General features: G+C 41.4%; 2 protein-coding genes and 1 pseudogene across 2 annotated transcripts in view; all 3 read right to left on the reverse strand.

The window, feature by feature from the left end:
* Positions 1 to 340: 340 nt before the first annotated feature.
* Positions 341 to 2,565, reverse strand: LOC125135039 (baculoviral IAP repeat-containing protein 1-like; annotated as a pseudogene).
* A 351-nt stretch (positions 2,566 to 2,916) lies between these two features.
* NAIP (NLR family apoptosis inhibitory protein) overlaps positions 2,917 to 23,331 on the reverse strand; it is a 30,674-nt gene continuing 10,259 nt past the window's right edge. Inside the window, 11 exon segments of the mRNA XM_053743457.1 lie at positions 2,917 to 3,044; positions 3,937 to 4,075; positions 5,172 to 5,359; positions 20,175 to 20,561; positions 20,564 to 20,618; positions 20,620 to 21,135; positions 21,137 to 21,288; positions 21,291 to 21,425; positions 21,657 to 21,734; positions 21,737 to 21,832; positions 21,835 to 22,044. Of these exon segments, the coding sequence (XP_053599432.1) occupies positions 2,917 to 3,044; positions 3,937 to 4,075; positions 5,172 to 5,359; positions 20,175 to 20,561; positions 20,564 to 20,618; positions 20,620 to 21,135; positions 21,137 to 21,288; positions 21,291 to 21,425; positions 21,657 to 21,734; positions 21,737 to 21,832; positions 21,835 to 22,044 (2,084 nt within the window).
* LOC125134923 (general transcription factor IIH subunit 2) overlaps positions 20,070 to 23,331 on the reverse strand; it is a 48,711-nt gene continuing 45,449 nt past the window's right edge. Inside the window, exon 19 of the mRNA XM_047794526.1 lies at positions 20,070 to 20,107. The gene's annotated coding sequence lies outside the window, so the exon portion shown is untranslated. The remainder of the gene's footprint in view (positions 20,108 to 23,331) is intronic.

Genomic DNA, 23,331 nt, shown 5'->3' on the forward strand with positions numbered 1-23,331 from the left:
TAAGTAAACCCCACTGTACCTAAGTTAATTAAATGTACAAAACAGACCCTGCAAAGATTAAGGAATACCTCTTTCACCTCTCTGTGAAACTGCTTCAGTCCTTCCATTAGCCGTTTTGTAATAACTTGACTACTCCTCTCATATTGTGGCTTCTCCCCAAACCCATCCCATTTGTTATTGTTTACTGTGGTTAGCCTGAAAGCCTGATGGGTCAGCACCCAGGGTAATGAAGAGTTAGATGTATCACCTTGATTAAAGGTCTGATCTTTAGTTGGGAAGATCATTTAGGCACTTCAGAGTTACTGGTAATAATCTATTTCTTGGGCTTGGTAATGGTTAAGCAGGGTGTTTGGGGTTTTTTTAGTATGTGCCTTATACCTTTTTTCTCTTACATGCAGTATTTAATGAAAAGTTTTTGGATAATTAGGTTTTTAGAATTGTTGACAAATGTTCTTGATTCAGCAGTTTTTAGCTAAGTCTTCTATTTCTGAATGATTGGAGAGAATGGCAGTATCCATTTCCAGTGGAGGGTTAAGTGTTTATAGATTGAGGATGCCTTTCTTTCGTGGCAGTAAGCAATGTGATGTCTTCTGCATCCAGGGGCCAACTTAACATGTTAGGTCTGTTGAGGCTTGGCAGTTGTAACACACATTGACTCAAAGACTTGACTGTTACAGCCTGAGCTTTGATACATTCTGTGAAATTCCTGGAAATACTCAACTCATGCAAGTTGGGCAGGTTGTCCAGTGCATGAAAGAAGTTTCTGTATCCTTCCTGTGTAATCTTGTGGTTGATTGAAAGATTAAGATTCTCGGAGTTCCCATCGTGGCGCAGTGGTTAACGAATCCAACTAGGAACCATGAGTTTGCGGGTTCGGTCCCTGCCATTTCTCAGTGGGTTAATGATCCAGCGTTGCCGTGAGCTGTGGTGTAGGTTGCAGACGTGGCTCGGATCCTGCGTTGCTGTGGCTCTGCCATAAGCCGGGGGCTACAGCTCCGATTCGACCCGCTAGCCTGGGAACCTCCATATGCCGCGGGAGCTGCCCAAAGAAATAGCAAAAAGACCAAAAAAAAAAAAAAAAGATTCTCAAGTTTCTGGAAACCTCCATTGATTGGAACCTTGGCTATAAACATAGAAGCAAAATATTTATGAAAATGGAATCATAAAGACTTCTGTTTCAGTGATGGTAGACTAGATTATTTGAACCAATCTCTTCTGCCACCATCACTTAAAGTAGAAAATGCCCAATTTTAATAAATAAAAATATATACACTTAACAATGAGTACATTAAATAGATTTACTTCTAATTGGAATATCAAAGATTGCTAAATTGCATTTTTTGTTTGTTTGTTTTTTTACCACATCTGGGTATGCAATGATCTGGGGATAGGATTGAACCTAAACCACAGCAGTGACAATGCCAGATCCTTAACCTGCTGCAGCACCAAGGAACTCCAATAAATTACATTAAAAAAAAAAAAAATCCAGTCATGGAGTTCACGTTGTGGTGCCATGAGATCAGCAGCATCTTGGGAGCACTGGGATGCAGGTTCGAACCCTGGCCTGGCACAGTGGCTTGCGGATCCGGCATTGCCGCAGCTGCAGCATAGGTTGCAATTGCAGCTGAGATCTGGTTGCTGGCCCAGGAACTCCATGTGCCCTGGGGTGGCCAAAAAAGGAAAAAAAATTTTTTTGAACCATATGTTTTTCTAAGAGACATACTTTAAATATAAGGACATAGAAAGATTAAAAGGGGTACATTTCTAAAATGTACCAAATGAAAGGCAGGCTATCTTTTACTTCCAGATATGACCAGACATTTAGACATTTCTAAATGTCTCAAATGAGAGGCTATCTTTTACTTCCAGATGTAACCAGAAGGAATCTAAATCCACAGAACACTAGAAGGAACAATATGATAGTAAAAATGAGGAAATGGGCTGAACATTCTCAGAGGGGCAATGTCTTTGTAGATATTTTGCAGCAGAAAGCCTGAGTGATAGCACTGGCTTTTCATGTGAGCTGAAACAGTTTATCTGCGGGTGGCTCACCAATTTCCATCATACTGTCATCATCCAAAATCCTGGAAAATGAGCTTACTCAGAAATATTGAAGGTGCAGACACTACTGTTGGATGATGAGTTTAGCCACTTGATGGATCCCATCCCCAGTAGGATCAATTCTTCCAGGTTATTAAAAACACCTAAAGTGTAGGCTATCAGAAGAGGAAAAAAAAAAAAGCTATTTTCTATACTGTGTTTCTTATTATCTATAGCCTCAAAATCATGCATATTCCAGGAGGCCCCATGTAGCATAGACTATTCCTCTTCCTCTCCAAAGGCTAGAGAAAGGGGTCAGCCTACACCTTGATCTTCACTGCTACCTCTAAACAACCATTCCTCCACCCTTCCCCCAGCCCATCTCTTCTGCGCTGAAGTCCAGAATGCCTATCCTAAATCCATTTCCTCTTATTTATAAAAATTTATCATCATTATTTTTTTGCCGTCACCTGTGGCATGCAGAAGTTCCTGGGCTAGGGATTGAATCTGCACCACAGCAGGGAAATGCTGCATCCTTAACCTGCTGAGCCACAAGGGGACACCGCCACTTCCTCTTAGATTGAAGCGCCTCCAGGATACTCTCCTTGCTCCTCGGTGTCTTCAGCCCTCTTCCTTTCCTTCTTTCTTTTCCACCCATCATCAAGGATTTCTGCCTCTGCCTTCTAGCACGAAAGCCTCACAATCTACCATTCTCAAGGTTTTCAGTTCACTTTAACCCCCTCCTTAGCATGATGCATTATGGATCACTTGATCTCTCGAAAGTTCTCTACTGCAGCCTCCCACCTGGACCTGTTGTGAACACTTTCTAGCATGAACAATATTATGGGCTTATTTTCTCCTTTTCTGTCCCGGTTCTTATGTTAGCCATTTCTCCCAGGACCCCCTGGTTCCTTCTAGGGAGGCCAGTATTTCAAAGTCAAGATCTAGATAGCTGGTATGCTCGTTGCTTTTGGGGTACTTTCTAGTCTTGTCAGTTGACTGGGCTGAAAAACATGGATACATGCGTGTATAGTGAGATATAGATACAGGTATCACATCAATACAGGTTAAAAACCATGAGTCCACACCGGTATTTCCAATTCTAATTTAATACCTCAAAATTCTTTCCTCCCCTTTCACTATTTATAAATTTCTTCTCCAACAGTGAAGAAACTTGCCTCTCATTATATTAAGTGTGCTACTTTCTAGACCACCCTGTTATATGCTACCCACCTCCTTAGCCCCTGATCCTGCCTCAGCCTCCATGCCCCTCCCCTACCCACAGAGCTGCCTCCAAAAGATGGAAAGAGGCAGGAGCAACTTCATGCTTTATGCTCCACATTTCCACTGACTCCCCTTATATTTTCCTGTGTTAAAAAATGACAAGATGGAGTTCTCGTTGTGGCTCAGTGGTTAACGAATCTGACTAAGAACCATGAGGTTGCGGGTTCGATCCCTGGCCTTGCTCAGTGGGTTAAGGATCCGGCATTGCCGTGAGCCGTGGTGTGGGTCGAAGACGCGGCTAGGATCCCACATTGCTGTGGCTCTGGCGTAGGCTGGCAGCTATAGCTCCGATTAGACCCCTTGCCTGGGAACCTCCATATGCCGTGGGTGCGGCCCTAAAATTAAAAAAAAAATTTTTTTAAGTGATAGAAATTAATAATTCAGATTCAGTTAATTAGTATGACTTAAGTAGATCATTCAGTCTTTGCACTGCAAACAATTCCGATAAGTAGAAATATTTAAACATCTAGAAACAAAAGTACCTTACCTTGAAAATTCACTTAATATCAGGTATCCATTGCAATGGTTTGTTCTTTGACATCATTTGCATGTTTAAGATTTGGCTATTTTGAAAAAGTTCTTTAACCAAAATGTTACAATTATAGTTCTTACCAAATGGAATGGGTTTAAAAAATAGTCCAGAAATTTTCATTTCTTCAAGTTTCTTGCAGGAAGCCAGTACAGTCGTGAGAGACTCAAAATCCAAAAAGAAATTACATTGCAGATGGAAAATATGGAGGTCTGGAGAATTCTGAAATTAAAGATGATTGTAAATTTCTGTCAGAATTAGCCATATAATTGATTATTTTAACAATTTTTAAAAATTTATTACTTTGTTTTAGCAATACTGAATTAAAACAGAACATCGTAATGTAATCTGGGCTTAGGTTCAGGTTCTTCAGCTAACTGGTGAGCTATGTGAACACGTGGTTACTGACTATCTCTGGGGATCAGTTTTCTCTATATAATAATAGCAGTGATTCAGCCAAAACCGTCAACTTTAATATCTTGATGTCTCTAAGTTTGCACATGGTCTTTTCACTATAGAAACACCATGCAAAGAAACAAAGCAGTGACAACTCTGAAGCAAAACCTAAATTTGATGAAAAAATTGCTGATAAGTATAAGAAAACAACTACTTCCGGCTTCAGCTACAATAACTTTTTTTTTGCATGTAACTCTGCATGTCACTTTGGTAGACATTTACCTTTCTTCAGTCTTCAGTGCTTAGTCTTTACTACACTAAGGAATTGATGATACCTAATTCATTTTGCTAAATGACACATTTAAGAAAGATAGCTATATGGGTTGTTCATCAACCGGAAGAATAGACGGATGAGAAACAGGGAAATGCTACCAATTAGCAGATTTCCTTCCTGGTTTGGCAGATCTGAGAGTTACAATGTAAGAGTTACTTAAAGACAAAATAACTCTACAAACTGTTTTTGGAGAAGCAGAGTATACCACTGGTTAAGAGCTTAGACTTAGTAGCCAGAATTCCTGTGTTTGAATTACAGATTTACCATTTCCTTATCTGGGTGACCTTGAGCAAATATAGCTTAACCTCTATAATTCCATTTCTGCAGCTGTAAAATGGGAAGAATAATAGTATTTTATCTTGTAGAATGAGTATGTAGATTAAATGAGCTAATGTTTATAAAATGCTTAGAATAATTCCTAGCATGTAGAAACAGATCAATTAACTACACATAGCTCTCTGCTTTTTAACAATAAAGAGTGCTATTTCTGCAATTTACCATGGGTACAGGCTACACCCTAAGATGCACAGAAACTTTAACTCTTAAATACGTTATTGGCCAAGTAACTTTTCCAAGTGATGTAAAAACAAGTACACCCTTACCTAATTTGGAAGGACCATGCTCAGCTGAAATTCAGACCAGTAATTTCTCCATATGGTGGAGATATAGGAATTCTTCAGGAATGACTGAAAAAAAATCTTTATCATCCAGATTTACACACCTTTCTTTCAGGCACAAGAACTTGTCTAAATTAGAAAACAGTTGGGAAGTTCCCGCTGTGGCTCAGCGGAAACGAATCCTACTGGGATCCATGAGGTTGTGGGTTCGATCCCTGGCCCTGCTGAGTGGGTTGAGGATCCGGTGTTGCCGTGAGCTGTGGTATAGGTTGCAGACACGGCTCAGATCTGGCGTTGCTGTGGCTGTGGTGTAGGCCGGCAGCTCCAGCTCCGATTGAACCCCTAGCCTGGGAGCCTCCATATGCCGAAAGTTTGGCCCTAAAAAGACAAAAAGAAAAAAAAAAAGAAAGAAAAAAGAGTTGATCAAGAAAGCTGCATACAATTTCCCATTATTTATCTACCCAGATCGAAATGGAAATACTGAAATTCTCATTCTGATTAGTCAAGCTATTTTCATATTTTCTAATGAAAATCTTTCACATACCATAAGACATTTGTTTTTAGAAAGCACATATATGAAGATAATGCTTTTTGCAGCATTTATGACTATCCACTATATGAGAGGCCCTGTACTATGCTCTGGATTCACAAAAATAAGACATTTCAACAAATCAGGCTGGGACAACTGACTTTTCACATGCAAAAGAAGTTAGACCCTTTCCTCCCACCAATATATACAAAGTTAGCTCAAAATGAATCCACAACCTAAATATAAAATCTAGAACCACAAAACATTTACAAGAAAACAAGGATAAATCTTAGGACCTTGGATTTGACAGTGGAGTCTTAGGTATGCTGCCAAGAGCACTAGCAAAAAAGAAAAATAGACAAATTGGACTTCATCGAAATTTAAAACTTTATAGACTGAAGGACACTGTCAAGGCAGTGAAAAAGTCGATCTTCAGAATAGAAGAAAATATTTAAAAACCACATATCCAAAAAAGATTTCATTATACAAAGAACGCATATAACTCAGAATAGAATTAAAAAATTGACAAAGGAACAACCCAATCAAAAAATGGGCAGCAGACTTAGACATTTCTCCAAAAAAGACATGCAGATGGCCAGTAAGCACATGAAAAGATGCCCAATATCAGTAGTTACAGTTAGAGAAATGCAAATTAAAACTACAATGAGATATCACCCCACACTGGTCAGAATGTCCATGAGCAAAAAGACTACAGGAGTTGATGTCGTGGCTCAGTGGTAACGAACCCGATTGGTATCCATGAAGACACCAGTTTGATCCCTGGCCTCGTTCAGTGGGTTAAGGATCTGGCGTTGCTGTGAGCTGTGGCACAATAGGTCATAGACGCGGCTCAGATCCCACGTCACTGTGGCTGTGGTGTAGGCCAGTAGCCACAGCTCTGATTCAACCCCTAGCCTGGGAACTTCCATATGCCCCGGGAGCAGCCCTACAAATAATAAATGCTGGAGAGAATTTGGGGGTGGGAATGTATATTGGTATAACCACTGTAAAAAGACAGTATGGAGATTCCTTTAAAAACTAAAAGTTATAATATGATCCAGCAATACCACTCCTGGGCATATATCCAGACAAAACTACAATCCAAAAAGATACATGCACCCCTATGTCCAGAGCAGCACTACTTAAAAAGCCAAGACATGAAAGCATGTTAAATGTCCGTCAACAGATGAATGGATAAAGATGTGTGTGTATATGTATGTATATATTATGGAATATATATATACATCCTTAACCCTCTGTACCACAGGATTTTAAATATATATATGTATATATGTGTGTGTGTTTTATATAATATATATAATGGGATATTATTCAAAAATGCCATTTTTTTTGTCTTTTTGCCTTTTCTAGGGCCACTCCCACAGCATATGGAGGTTCCCAGGCTAGGGGTCAAATCGGAGCTGTAGCCTCCGGCCTATGCCAGAGCCACAGCAACTCAGGATCCGAGCCGCATCTGCGACCTACACCACAGCTCGTGGCAATGCCAGATCCTTAACCCACTGAGCAAGGCCAGGGATCGAACCCGCAACCTCATAGTTCCTAGGCGGATTCGTTAGCCACTGAGCCATGATGAGAACTCTGCCATTTTCAGTAATATAGATGGACCTAGAGATTATCATACTAAGTGAGGTAAGAGAAAGACAAATATGATAGCACATATGTGGAATAAAAGATGACACTAATTTATTTACAGAACAGGAGTGGAATTATCAGACATAGAAAACAAAAGGGGAAGGAGTAGGGATAAATTGGACTTTGAGATTAAGAGATATATACTACTGTGTATAAAATAGGTAAACAAGGACCCATGGTATCACACAGGGTATTCAATATCTTACAGTCATCTATAATGGAAATGAATCTGAGAAAGTATATATTTTAATATGTGGTGTGTGTAATATATATGTATACACACACCTACAACTAACAACACTGTAAATCAAATATATTTCAATTTTTAAAAATGGGCTAGGAGTTCCCACCTAGCAGTGGGCTAAGAATCCGACTACAGAATGTAGGGGAAACAGGCAAGATGGCAGAGGAATAAGGTCGCACCTTCTCCCACAAACACATAAAAAAAACACATCTACATGTAAAACGACTCGCACAGAACCATCAACTGAATGCTGGCAGAGGAACTTAAACCTCCAAAAAGGGCAAGAAACTTTTGACATAACTGGGTAGAACAAAAGAAAAAAACAGAGAAAAGAAATCAGGATGGGACTAGCATTCCTGAGAGGGAGCTGTGAAAGAGAAAAGGAACCCGCATCCTGAGAAGCCACCTGACGGAAAAATCAGCGGAGTCAGAGGGACCTCAAAGTCATTGAAAAAGCACAGCAGCTGAACTGAGCACAGCAAAGCAGAGTGAGAGCCTCACAGATCCTCTGAAACACCAGCCCGGACAACACAGCCTGAGATGCTTAGGCGGGGGCAGGGCACTGAGGCTCCGGAGGGCAGTCCTGGGGAGAGGACTGGATGTGGGGACAACCTAAGGGCCTAAGGAGCAGTGTGCCATGGGTGGGGGAGCAGTATGCTATCGGTTAGGGAGTGGAACACCATGGCAGAGGGAACCCAGGAAAAGGTCCGGACCCACAGGAGAGGCAAGGCACCTTTGCTGGGGAGGGTGAGAGGAGGAGGGGCAGACCACCACAGGAAACCCTGCACCGGAGTGTGTGCATGCCCTCGGGCTCTCAGAGGGCAGGGGAGCTCTGGCACAGGCTATGGGCAGCAAGAAACCTCTTGCTCATTTAGGGGAGATAGGGGGCTTTTTGTGCAGACTACCGGTGGCCAGGCACCTCTTGTGTGGGCTAAGGGCATCAGGGGGCTAAGTGCAGCGTGGTGCCTCTTGCACGATCTACAGGTGGCAAAGACAGAACACACTGGTGGTTTCAGAGGCCAGAGGGAGGCATGGCTTGCCACCACTAGGGGCCTGTGAGTGGGCTCCACCTGCGACCCCAATCACCTCAGGGGTTGGCAAAAAAGAAAAAAAGAGGGCGCTGCAATCAAGCACCATATGCTGTTGTTCTCACTCCGCAGGGAACACACCTGCCCTGCAGCTGCCACTGCTGGATGCTCTGGGCAGTGCCCAGACACTTGATCACTGTCCCTTCCCAAGATCCTACAACTAGGAGCAACTGGTGCAGCACCTCCTGCATGGGCTAAGTGGGACAGGGTGCTTCTTGCATGGTCTGCAAACGATGGGGGCAAACTGCCACAGTGATCCCTGATTCCAGAGGTGGGCATGGCCCACCACCACTGGGGATACCTGAAAAAAAATCACTTGCAGCCCCAACCACCTCAGAGGGCACAACAGAGAAGGGCAATGGAGCACCACCTGTAGTTACCGTCGCTCCCTCAGAAGCACACCTGCCCTGCTGCTGCCACTGCCAAACGCTCTGGGCAGTGCCCAGATGCTTGATCACTGCCTCTTCAAAGGAACCTGCAGTGAGGAGCAGCTTGTGCAGCACCTCCTCTGGGGGATAAGCAGGACAGGGTGTTTCTGGCATGGTCTACAGGAGGTGGGGGCAAACCACCAGTTATCTCTAGCTCCAGAGGTGGGAGTGGCTCGCCATCACCAGAGGTAGGTGAACAGACACCACTTGCAGGCCCACTCACCTCAACGGCACCACAGAGGAGGGCACTGTGACCGAACACCACCTGTTGGTGCTCTCACACCCCTGGAACACACCCGCCCTGCTGCTGCCACTGCCAAATATTCCTCGCAGTACCCACACGCCTGATCTCTGTCCCTTCCCAGGGTCCTGAAACTAGGAACAGCCTATGCAGCACCTCTATGTGGGCTGAGATGGGTTGCTTCAAGCATGGTCTACAGGTGGCGAGCGCAAACCACTGCAGTTATCACAACTCTAGAGACAGCCATGGCCCACTCCCAAGAGGGGTTCCTGAACAGGCACCACCTGAGGTTCCAACCACCTCAGAGCAGGGCATTGCAATCGAACACAAGCTGTTGTTGCTTTCACTCTCCTGGGAACTCAGGCACCCTGCTGCTTCTACTGCCAAATGCTCTGGTCACCTTGAAGATCTGCCTAGAGCTTATTACCACTTCCCAGGACCCTGCAGCTAGGAGTAACCTGTGCCACCTTCCTGCAGGTCCTTGCTGCTGTTGAGACCCCAATGACCAGGCGCTGACTGCTGGCCCTACCCATTGCCTCCCTCTCCCTGAAAACACACTGAGCATCCTGGGGGTAACCGCCTTCTCACACCGAAGAAAGAAGACAGCAAATATTCAAACTCCCACAGCAAAAATAAATAGTAATCCCCCAAAAAATACAAAGGGGTACTCTTGCATAGAAGTCGCCTTACAAGACTACAGTTTGGCTTCCCCAAACCCACAGAAAAAGAAAAACACAAGCAAGATGAAGAAGCTCAGAAACCATTCCCAGTTAAAGGAACAGGAGAATTCATCTAAAGCAGTCAACAATGAAACAGACTTATGCAGTCTGACAGACTTTGAGTTCAAAAGGGAGACAGTGAAAATACTGAAGGAATTAAGAGAGGAATGAACAGTGATGCAGATTCCTTTAGAAAGGAACTGGAAATATAAGGAGGCAAGAAAAACTATAAAATTCATTTGCAGAGATACAAACTGAGCTGAAGGCAATAAAGAGCAGAGTGAATAATGTAGACGAACAAATTAGTGACGTGGAAGATAGAACGATGGTAATCACTCAATCAGGACAGCAGAGAGAAAAGCAAATGAAAATGAAAAAACATGAAGGCAATATGAGACCTATGGGATAATATACAGTGGGCCAATCTATACATAATAGGAATTTCAGAAAGAAAAGAAAAGAGAAGGGGGTTGAAAATATATTTGAAGAAATTATGGCTGAGGGAGTTCCCGTCGTGGTGCAGTGGTTAACGAATCCAACTAGAAACCATGAGGTTGCAGGTTCGATCCCTGCCCTTGCTCAGCAGGTTAAGGATCTGGTGTTGCCGTGAGCTGTGGTGTAGGTCGAAGACGTGGCTCGGATCTGGCGTTGCTGTGGCTCTGGCATAGGCCGGTGGCTATGGCTCCGATTAGACCCCTAGCCTGGGAACCTCCATATGCCAAGGGAGCAGCTCAAGAAAAGGCAAAAAAGACAAAAAAGACCAAAAAAAAAAAAAAGGAAGAAATTATGGCTGAAAACTTTTCAAATCTAAAGGATACTGTTATCAAGATACAGGAAGCACGGCAGAGGGCCCCAGACAAGTTGAACACAAACAGGCCCACACCAAGACATTATAATAAAAACGGCAAACGTAAAAAAGAGGTTTTTTGTTTTTTGTTTTTTTGTCTTTTCTAGGGCTGCACCCATGGCATATGAGGTTCCCAGGCTAGGGGTCTAAGCCAGCCTTCACCACAGCCACAGCAATGTGTGATCCGAGCTGCATCTGTGACCTACACCACAGCTCACAGCAACGCTGGATCCTTAATCTGCTCAGCAAGGCCAAGGACCGAACCCACAACCTCATGGTTCCTAGTTGGATTCACTAACCAATGCACCACGACAGGAACTCCAAAAGAGAGGATTCTAAAGGCAGCAAGAGAAAAGCAAAGTGTTAATTATAAGGGAACCCCCATAAGGCTATCAGCTGATTTCTCTACAGAAACACTACAGGCCAGAGGAGATTTTTGCAACCTAGAATACTCTATCCAGCAAGAATATCATTTAAAATAAAAGAGGAAATAAAGAATTTCTCCAACAAACAAAAGCTAAAAGAGTACAGCAACACTAAATCCATTCTGAAAGAAATACTGAAAGGGCTTCTCTAAATTAAAAAAAAGAAAGAGAAAAGGAAAAAAAAAGAGAAGAATTAGGATGGAGGAAACCACAATTGGAAAGTAGTCACTTAAATAAGTCAGCATACAGATCTAAACATGAAGATGTTAAAAAAAAAAAACATCAAAATCATACAATGTGGGGAAGAAAAGCAAGAAAATATAGATTCTTTTTTTATTTTAATGATGTGTCTCAGCCTATATGGCTATCAGGCAAAAGCAAGCAGATATAGGGAGGGGTTAACATACCTAAAAAACAGAGAAAGCACAAATCAAAACCAAATATTACATTCACAAAACCTGAAAAGAAAAGTACTCAAGCATAAAATAAATGGAAACCATCCAACAACAAAAAAAGAAACATAGAATCAACTGGAAAACAAGGCTTAAAATGTCAATCACCTTAAATGTCAATGGACAAAATGCTCCAATCAAAAGACACAGTGTGGCAGATTGGATAAAAAAGCAAAAACATTCAATCTGCTGCCTACAAGAGACTCACCTTAGGGCAAAGGACACATTTAGAAAGAAAGTGAGGGGATGGGAAAAAATATTTGATGCCAATGAACATGACGGGAAAGCAGGAGTTGCCATACTCCTAATCAGACAAAATAGACTTTAAAATGAAGGCCATAAAGAAAGACAAAGAAGGACACTATTTAATGGTTAAAGGAGCCATTCAAGAGGAGGATATTACAATTGTCAATATATATGCCCCTAACATAGGAGAACCCAAATACTGCCAACAAATACTAACAGACATAAAAGGAGAAATTGATGGGAATACAATCAGTAGGAGACTTTAACACCCCACTCACATCAATGGACAAATCCTCTAGACAGAAAATCAATAAAGCAACAGAGATCCTAAAGGACACAATAGAAAAGTTAGACTTCATCAACATTTTCAGGACATTATATCCACAAAAATCAGAATAGGAGTTCCCATCGTGGTGGAGTAGAAACGAATCCAACTAGGAAACATGAGGTTGTGGGTTCGATCCCTGGCCTTGCTCAGTGGGTTAAGGATCCCGCGTTGCCGTGAGCTGTGGTGTAGGTCGCAGATGCGGCTTGGATCTGGCATTGCCGTGGCTCTGGCATAGGCTGGCAGCAACAGCTCTGATTAGATCCCTAATATGCTGTGGGTGTGACCCTAAAAGGTCAAAAGAAAAAAAAATCAGAATATACATTCTTCTCAAGTGCACATGGAACATTCTTAAGAATTTATCACAGACTGGAACACAAAGCTAACCTCAACAATTTAAGAGTATAGAAATTATTTCAAGTATCTTTTCTGACGACAATGGCATGAAACTAGAAATAACCACAGGAAAAGAAATGAGAAAAAACTTAACTACATGGAGACTAAACAATATGCTACTAAAAAAACCCATGGGTCAATGAGGAAATCAAGAAGGAAATTAAAAAATACCTCGAGACAAATGATAATGAAGACACAACCACTCAAAATCTATAGGATGCCGCAAAAGCAGTGCTCAGAGGGAAGTTCATAATAATACAGGCCTTCCTCAAAAAACAAGAAAAATCTCGATTAGGCAACTTAACCCACCACCTAAATGAATTATAAAAAGGAGAACAAACAAAACCTAAAGTCAGCAGAAGGAAGGAAATCATAAAGGTCAAAGAGGAAATCAATAAAATAGAAATTTAAAAAACAATAGAAAAAAATTAATAAAACCAAAAACTGGTTCTTTGAAAAGGTAAACAAAATTGACAAACCTCTGGCTAGACTCACAAAGAAGAGGAGAGAAAAAACCCAAATAAACAAAATAAGAAGTGAAAAAGGAGAAGTCACAATTGATACTGCAGAAATACGAAAAACCACAAGAGAAATCTATGAACAATTCTATGCCAACAAATTTGACAACCTTGAAGAAATGGACAACTTTAGAGAGACTTACAGCCCACCTTAACTGAATCAAGAGGAAATAGATCAATTGAACAGACTGATCACTAGAAATGAAATTGAAGATGTCATAATAACACTCCCTACAAATAAAAGCCCAGGACCAGATGGCTTCACAGGTGAATTCTAGCAAACATACAAAGAGGAATTTATACCCATCCTCCTTAAACTTCTTCAAAAGGTTGAAGAAGAAGGAACACTTCCAAAGACATTCTATGATGCCACCATCACCCTAATTCCAAAACCAAAGATACCACCAAAAAAACAAACAAACAAAAAAACTATAGGCCGATATCTTTGATAAACAAAATTTTAGCCAACCAAATCCAACAACACATAAAAAAGACCATATACCATGACCAGGTAGGATTCATCCCAGGTACACAAGGATGGTTCAACATATGCAAATCAATCAATGCCGTAGACTGTATTAACAAAAGTCAAAAACCACATGATCATCTCAATAGATGCAGAGAAAGCATTTGACAAACTCCAACATCCATTCATGATTAAAACTCTTACCAGGGAGTTCCCGTCGTGGTGCAGTGGTTAACGAATCCGACTAGGAACCATGAGGTTTTAGGTTCGATCCCTGGCCTTGCTCAGTGGGTTGAGGATCCGGCGTTGCTGTGAGCTGTGGTGTAGGTCGCAGACGAGGCTCGGATCCCGAGTTGCTGTGGCTCTGGTGTACAGCTCCAATTAGACTCCTAGCCTGGGAACCTCCATATGCTGTGGGAGCGGCCCAAGAAATGGCAAAAAGACAAAAAATAAAATAAAAATAAATAAATAAATAAAACTCTTACCAAAGTGGGTATAGAGGGAACATACCTTAACAAAATAAGAGCCATTTATGACAAACCCACAGCAAACATAATATTCAATGGAGAAAAGCTGAAAGCTTTCCCACTAAAATCTGAACAAGACAGGAATGCCCACTCTTGCCACTGTTACTCAACATAGTACTGGAAGTCCTAGCCATAGCAATCAGACAAGCAAAAGAAATAAAAGGCATCCAAATAGGAAGAGAAGAGATAAAACTGTCACTGTATTCAGATGACATGATACTGTATATAGAAAACCCTAAGGACTCAACCCAAAAACTACTTGAACTGATCAACAAATTCAGCAAAAAGTAGCGGGACATAAGATTAACATTCATAAATCAGTAGCATTTCTGTATACTAACAATGAAATATTAGAAAAGGAATACAAAAATACAATACCTTTTAAAATTGCACCCTAAAATCAAATACACAGGAATACACCTGACCAAGGAGGTAAAGGACTTATATGCCGAGAACTAGAAAACATTAATCAAGGAAATTAAAGAAGATGTAAAGAAATGGAAAGATATTCCATGCTCCTGGGTTGGAAAAATTAATATTCTAAAAATGGCCATACTACCCAAAGCAATCTACAGATTAAATACAACCCCTATCAAATTACCTATGACATTTTTCACAGAACTTGAACAAACAATCCAAAAATTTATATGGAACCAAAAATGACCCAGAATTGCCAAAGCAATTATGAGGAACAAAAACCAAGCAAGAGGCATAACTCTCTCAGACTTCAGGCACTATTACAAAGCCTCAGTCATCAAGACAGTGTGGTACTGGTACCGAAACAGACATACAGACCAATGGAACAGAATAGAGAACCCAGAAATAAACCCAGACACCTATGGTCATTTAATCCTTGACAAAGGAGGCAAGAACATAAAATGGGAAAAAGACAGTTTTTTCAGCAAGTATTGCTGGGAAACCTGGACAGCTGCATGCACATCAATGAAACTAAAACACACCCTCACACCATGCATGAAAATAAACTCAAAATGACTGAAAGACTTAAATATAAGACAAGACACTGTCAAGCTCCTGGGAGAGAATATAGGCAAAACATTCTCTGCTATCAACCTTACAAATGTTTTCTCAGGTTGGTCTCTCAAAACAACAGAAATAAAAGCAAAAATAAACCAATGGGACCTGATCAAACTGACAAGCTTTTGCACAGCAAAGGAAACCAAAAGAAAACAAAAAGACAACTTCCAGAATGGGAGAAAATAGTTTCAAATGATACAACTGACAAGGGCTTAATCTCTAAAACATACAAACAACTTATACAACTCAACAGCAAAAAAGCCAAAAACCCAATGGAAAAATGGGCAATAGACCTGAATAGACATTTCTCCAAAGAAGATCAACAGATGGCCAACAAGCACTTGAAACAATGCTCAACATCCCTGATTAGTAGAGAAATGCAAATCAAAACTACCATGAGATACCACCTCACACCAGTCAGAATGGCCATCATTAGTAAGTCCACAAATAACAAATGCTGTAGGGGCTGTGGAGAAAAGGGAGCCCTCCTGCGGTGTTGGTGGGAATGTAAGCTGGTATAGCCACTATGGAGAACAGTATGGAGGTACCTTAGAAATCTCCACATAGAAGTACCATATGACCCAGCAATCCCACTCTTGGGCATATATCCGGACAAAACTTTCTTTGAAAAAAACACATGCACCTGCACGTTCATTGTAGCACTATTCACAATAGCCAAGACATGGAAACAACCTAAATGTCCGTTGACAGGTGATTGGATTAGGAAGATGTGGTATATATACATAATGCAATACTACTCAGCCATAAAAAGAACCAAATAGGAGTTCCCATTGTGGCTCAGTGGTTAACAAATCCGACTAAGAACCATGAGGTTGTGGGTTCGATCCCTGGCCTTGGTTGGTGGGTTAAGGATCTGGCGTTGCCGTGAGCTGTGGTGTAGGTCCACGACGTGGCTCGGATCCTATGTTGCTATGGCTGGTGTAGGCTGGCAGCTACAGCTCCGATTGGACCCCTAGCCTGGGAACCTACATATCCTCCAGGAGCGGCCCTAGAAAAGGCAAAAAGACCAATAAATAAATAAGTAAGTAACCAAATACCATTAAAATGATTGAAATACCAGCATTTTTAGCAACATGGATGGACCTAGAAATTATCATGCTAAGTGAGGTCAGCCATACAATGAGACACCAACATCAAATGTTTTCACTGATATGTGGAATCTGAAAAAAGGACAGACTGAACTTCTTTGCAGAACAGATACTGAGTCACAGACATTGAAAAACTTATGGTCTCTGGAGGAGACAGTTTGGGGGGTGGCGGGATATGCTTGGTTATGGTATAGAAATCCTGTGAAATTGGATTGTTATGATCATTATACAACTACAGATGTGATAAATTCATTTGAGTAATAAAAAATATATCATTAATAAATATGCAATACTCACATATGCAAACATAAAAAAAAGAACCAAATAATGCCATTTGCAGCAACATGGATGGAACTAGAGACTCTCATAGTGAGTGAAGTAAGTCAGAAAGAGACAAATACCATATGGTATCACTTATATCTGGAATCCAATATATAGCAATAAATGAACCTTTCACAGAAAAGAAAATCATTGACTTGGGGAATAGACTTGTGGTTGCCAAGGGGGAGGGAGTGTATGGATTGGGAGCTTGGGTTTAATGGATGCAACCTATTGCCTTTGGAACGAATTAGCAATGAGATCCTGCTGTGTAGCACTGGGAACTATGTCTAGTCACTTATGACGGAGCATGATAATGTGAGGAAAAAAAAGGCATACATGTATGAGTAACTGGGTCACCATGCTGTACAGTAGAAAGAAATTGTATTGGGGAAATAACAAAAACAAAAAGAATCCGACTATGGTGGCTCAGGTCACTGCAGAGATGTGGGTTTGATCACTGGCCTGGTGCAGTGGGTTAAAAGAGCAGATTCAATTCCTGGCCCAGAAACTTCCATATGCCACAGGTGCAGCCATAACAAAAATTTTTTTCTCTTTAGGGCTGCACCTGCAGCATACAGAGATTCACAGGCTGGGGGTCCAGGTGGAGCTACAGGTGCTGGCCTACACCACAGCAACATCAGATCTGAGCCACGGCTGTGACCTATACCACAGTTCACAGCAATGCCAGATCCTTAACCCAATGAGTGAGGCCAGGGATCAAACCCCCAATCTCATGGTTCCTATTTGGACTTGTCTCCGCTGTACCACGGCAGCGTGGTGAACTCACACACCCACCCAATTTTTTTTTTGTCTGTTTTTTTTGGGGGGGCTGCACCCTCAGTATATGGAGGTTCCCAGGCTAGGGGTTGAATCGGAGCTGTAGCCACTGGCCTATACCACAGCCACAGCAACATCAGATCCAAACTGCATTTGAGACCTATACCACAGCTCACGGCAATGCTGGATCCTTAACCCACCGAGTGAGGCCAGGCATCAAACCTGCATCCTCATGGATGCTAATCAGATTCATTTCTGCTGAGCCACAATGGGAACTCTCCCCAAAAATTTTTTAAATAAATTTTTTAAATATCCTGTGGTACAGAGAATTAAGGATCTGGCATTGTCACCATGGTGGCTTGGGTCACTGCTGTGGGACAGGTTTGATCCCTGGCCTGGGGAACCGCCGCATGCCACAGACATGGCCAAAAAACTAAATAAAAAATAGCATTTCATACCTACTAGGTTGACTCTGATTTAAAAAAACAAAACATCAAGGATTTCAAGAAACTGGAGCCCTTGTACATTGCTTGTAGGAATGTAGAATGCTACAGCCAGAGTAGTAAACAGTTTGGAGTGTCCTTGAAAATTAAAATGGAATTACTATCATTAATATGATCCAGCATGGAGTTCCCATTGTGACTCAGTGGTTAACGAATCCGACTAGGAACTATGAGGTTGCAGGTTCGATCCCTGGCCTTGCCGTGAGCTGTGGTGTGGGTCGCAGTCGCAGCTCGGATCCCGAGTTGCTGTGGCTCTGGTGAAGGCCGGCAGCTACAGCTCTGATTGTACCCCTAGCCTGGGAATCTCCATGTGCCGCAGGTGCGGCCATAGAAAAGACAAACAAAACAAAACAAAACAAAACATGATCCCGCAATTCCACTTCTGGGTATATATCCAAGAGAATTGAAGGTAGGGTCTCAAAGTGATATTTGTGCACCCGTGTTCACAGCAGCTTTAGCCAGAAGAAACAGTGCCAGTGTCCATCAACAGATAAACAAAACGTGATGTATACATACAGCGGAATATCATTCAGCTGTAAAAGTAGTGAAGTTCTGACACATGCTACAACATGGATGAACCTTAAAAACGTTAATGCTAAGTAAGAGAAGCCGGACACAAAAGAACAGAATACGGCATGGTTTCACTTCCATGAAATGTCTAGACCAGCTCATAGAGACACCAAGTAGACTAGACATCAGCAGCTGGGCAGTGGGAGAGGTTCTTGTTAAATAGATACAGAGTTTAGGATGATGAAATGGAAGGTTCTGGAAAGGGGTAGTGAGGATGGTTATACAACACTGCAGTCGTACTTAATGCCACTGAATTGTATACTTAAAAATTGTTTTAGGAGTTCCCTGGTGGTTTAGCAGGTTAAGGGTCTAGCGTTGTCACTGCTATGGCACAGTGTGATTCCTGGCCTGGGAACTTTTGCATGCTGCAGGCTTGGCCAAAAAAAAAAAAAAAAAAAAAGGGGGTTTAAAATTTTATATATGTTTTCAGGAGTTCCTGTTGTGGCTCAGTGGTAACAAATCCATGAAGTATCCATGAAGATGTGGGTTTGATTCCTAGCCTCACTCAGAGGGTTAAGGATCTGGCATTGCTGAGGCTGTGGTGTAGTCTGGCAGCTACAGTTCTAATTCAACCCCTAGCCTGGGAACTTTCATTTGCCGAGGGTGTGGCCCTAAAAAGCCAAAAAAAAAAAGTATATTTTACCATAATAAAAAAGATTTGAAAAAAAATAAGCGAAATGTTTTATTTTGATGACAAATATCACCTCTCAGATTGAAAAAAACATTCAGTGACTCTCAGGAAAATACAAAGCAAAGCAAACCTAGGTATTTAACTAACTGTTAAAAACCAAAGCCATATGAGCAACAATCAGAAAGTGAAAAAATTTCAATACCATTTACAAGAGTATCAAAACCACAAGTTCCCAGAGCATTCTTGTTGTGGTTTAGTGGGTTATGAACCCTACTAGCATCCATGAGGATGCAGGTTTGATCCCTGTCCTCACTCAGTGCATTAAGGACCCGGCATAGCTGTGAGCTCTAGTGTAAGTCGTAGACACGGCCCGGATTCTGCATTGCTGTGGTCGTGGTGTTGTCTGGAAGCTGTAGCTCTAATTCAGCCCCTAGCCTGGGAACTTTCATATGCCATGGGTGTGGCCCTAAAAAGAAAAAAAAAAAAAAAAAAACTTCCTAGGAGTAACTTTAATAAAAGATGATAAAGTCTACACTGAAAACCCTCAAACACTGCTTGGAGAAGTGAAAGGAATGCAAATAACTGGGAGATATTATTTCCTGGAGAGTCCACGAGGCAGGTGGGGTGAGAGCAATTCTCATGGAATCATTTACATATAGAACCGTCTTTCACTAACAAGTCATTTGTTTTTAAGAGCCTTCATTTATTTTATTATTTTTACCAGCATTTGAAAGCCATTCTATCTTTGGAGGCCTTTTGCTTTTTTCTGTCAGTGGTATGTATTATTGAAGGTTTATTTTATAGTTGTTCAGTCAGCTAGGATTTCTGGTCTCATGCTTTCAGAAGTTTTCGTCCACCTAAAATGAAGAGTAAGAAGCTAAAATTACACATTCAATGGGTTATTTAAAAGGAATCCAGGTTTACCTAGAAGCTGGCTTGTCTCTGAGACTTGAAGAGATTCCAGGGAAGACAGAATGAGAAGCAATTCCTGTTCTACTGCACTTGGCTCAAATTTGCAAATGGAGCACTTGGTGAAAGAGGACTTACACTGCTCAAGAGCCGGGCAGATGCTTTCAATAAAGCTCATGCTTCTCATCATGTGGAGTTCAATGTGCTGTGAAGCTGAGAAAACCTCCACTAGAAGCCTTAGCAGCTCCTGGTCCACAGCATGAACATCTTTCGCATCAACTTCCAGAAGGGGAATCTGCTACTGCTTTGGAGAGAGGTTCCCACAGCCAGTGCTGATGTCTGGTGGAGCATCAGGTCGCATGTTCAGAAAACTCTGCGTGTTGTCTTCTTTTTCAGCTACCCCTGCCTCCATTCATTCAAAGGTTCAAAGGCAGAAGCACAGTCCTGATCTATAGTTGGGTGCCTGGGATTGGTCAAGACATGTTTCTGGGCCTGACAAATTCAATCTGGGTAATTTTTTTCCATCTATGGAGATCTTGATGCTCCTCAATACTAACAAGCATTCTGGGTGAGTGGTCAAAAAAATACTGTAATTAAGTTCTTCCAAAGACAGGCTTATCCCAGGAAGGAATTGCAAAAAAAAAAAAAAAAAAAAAAATAGAGAGAGAGAGAGAACATGTAGCAACAGTTAGCAAAATTGATAGGCAATTTTTACAGCCAGAGCTGGTAAATGTCCTAAAGCCATTGAAAAGTTATCTCACGGACAGCCTTGCCACAGCCCCCTAATGTATTGCATCATCACTGACATTTCTGGGTGGTGCTTCAGGAAATCATCATTTTCAGATAGGGTCTCCAGTGACTCTTGATTATCCACCAAAAGAAGCAAATGAGATACAATTTTTGTCCCTGACCTTGTTGAAGCAAGGCAGGAGACATAACTCAAAAAATTGTCGTAAGGACACAAAACCATCATGGGATGAGTTTATTTGTTTCAAATGATGAAGTCCCAAATCTTCATCTTCTTGCCTATCTGAATCCTGAAGTTCAGTCAGCCTCATCCCAGCAAGAAATTCTTGGAATGCAGGATTTAAAAACTTATAGACCAGCCTTAGTCTCTGGGCTGTGAATTGCTCATCAGGTACATGGCTAAATCATCATCCATTCCTGCCTCTATGAGATCATCATGGCTAAACTCCAAGCAAGATGAAAAAAATCCTTTCAAAGCCAGCTCACCACAGGAGGCCACAGTTGCTTTGAGAGGGTCAGCTGCACATTTGTATCTTTTTTTTTTTTTTTTGTCCTTTTAGGGCCGTACCCGCAGCATATGGAGATTCCCAGGCTAGGGGTCTAATCAGACTGGTAGCCGCCGGCCTTCACCACAGCCACAGCCACAGCCAGCCAGATCCGAGCTGTGTCTGCACTGAGCGAGACCAGGGATCGAACCCACAACCTCATGGTTCCTAGTCAGATTCGTTTCCACTGTACCACGACGGGAACTCCCAGATTTTTATCTTAAGAAAAGGCATTCCACAAAGGACTAGAAAACAGCCACATCACTGAAGGACTTGTGCAAAGATACTGAAGCCAATTAGCACAGACTGCTGCCATGAAAAGGGGAGTTGTCTGAATTCCCTGCAAAGTTTCATTCACTCTAAAGTGAATCATAAACTTTGCAGATGGGTTATATTGTGTGGAAAAAAGCTTCCATAATATATGATAGTATTACAGAAGGGAACCGCTTTGATCTCTGTGATTGTATCTAGGCAGCGGTGGATGTCCTTGGCCCTGTTTGTATGGACAGCAGTCAAAAAGCAGGTCCTTGACAAGTGGTTTTTTGAATCATCCTCTCTAGGACTTGGGAGATTGAGCACATTTCTCTGTAGTCATCCACAAGGAGTAACAGAGTAGTGGGTTAAGCATCTGGCATTGCCGCAGCTGTAGCATAGGTTGCAGCTGTGGCTTGGATTTAATCCCTGGCTCAGTACTTTCATATGCCATGGTTGCAGCCAAAAAAAAAAAAAAGAATAGGCAAAGTTGGATTTCCCTTGTGGTGCTGTGGGTTAAGGATCTGGTGTCGTCACTACAGTGAGTCAGGTGGCTGCTGTGGCATAGGTTTGAGCCCTGGTCCAGCAACTTCCTCATGCCATGGGCACAGCCAAAAGAATAAAAAGAATAGGCAATTTTAAGTACATTTAATAATACATATATAGTTAGTGAAACCACTACAAGAAGGAAAAATTAACCTAAAATCCAGGATCATGTTTACCTATGGATTGGAGGGACAAGGATATAATCAGAATTGAGAAGGGTGGGCACACAGTAGCTTTCTAAGGCCTCAGTGGTGGGTTCATTGGTTTCTTTTGTTAATTGTCCTTTAAATCACACATATATATTTTAGGTACACCTTAAAAAAAAATCCCAGTTGGCAGTTTTAAAAAAGAAGTAGAGAAAGGTACAAAAGCCCACAAAAAAGGAGTTGAAAGAGTCCAGAAAATGTACTAAATAAAATTAGACTGCATCCTAGCTTATTTTTCCAAGAATTGAGAAGATTAACTCCATTGATTAACAACTTACTAACACTAAATGCAAATAAGAAAAAAAGCAAGTACTTATGACAAACACCTTCAAAACCGTATCTTCTTTACAATCTTAGAATTAGATGGAAGTATTTAAGAGCTGTTTGTACTAATATTTACTTCTGGAAAAGTACTTACTAGTTACAGAGTAAAACAGCAAATTTGCTCTTAACAAATTTTGAAGATTTTGATGAGTGAAAATAAGCCCCTCCAAAATAAAGATCCACAGAAAATAAATATTAATGAAATAACTGCTTCTTTATGAAATTTTACAATACTGGAAATAAAGGGAAAATCCTAAAATGCTTCCATGATGGGAAAATGTAGTTTATAATCAAAGGACACGGAACTTCAACAGCAATATTGGAATCTATTAGAAAATGTAGCAATATCTCTATAATTTAGAACTAGAATGACTTCCAACCTAGAATTCCATACCCAGCTGAACAACAAAATAAGTGTGAGAAAATATAAATATTCAGATATATGCATTAACTGGAAGATAAAAACATGTATCTCATAGGCAATCTTTTCCAGGGAACTCTGGAGCGTTCCACCAAAGTAAGTGAATAAGCCAAGAAGAGGATGACCATAGA

This window comes from Phacochoerus africanus, chromosome 1, assembly GCF_016906955.1.
Source record: "Phacochoerus africanus isolate WHEZ1 chromosome 1, ROS_Pafr_v1, whole genome shotgun sequence".
NCBI classification, from domain to species: Eukaryota; Metazoa; Chordata; class Mammalia; order Artiodactyla; family Suidae; genus Phacochoerus; species Phacochoerus africanus.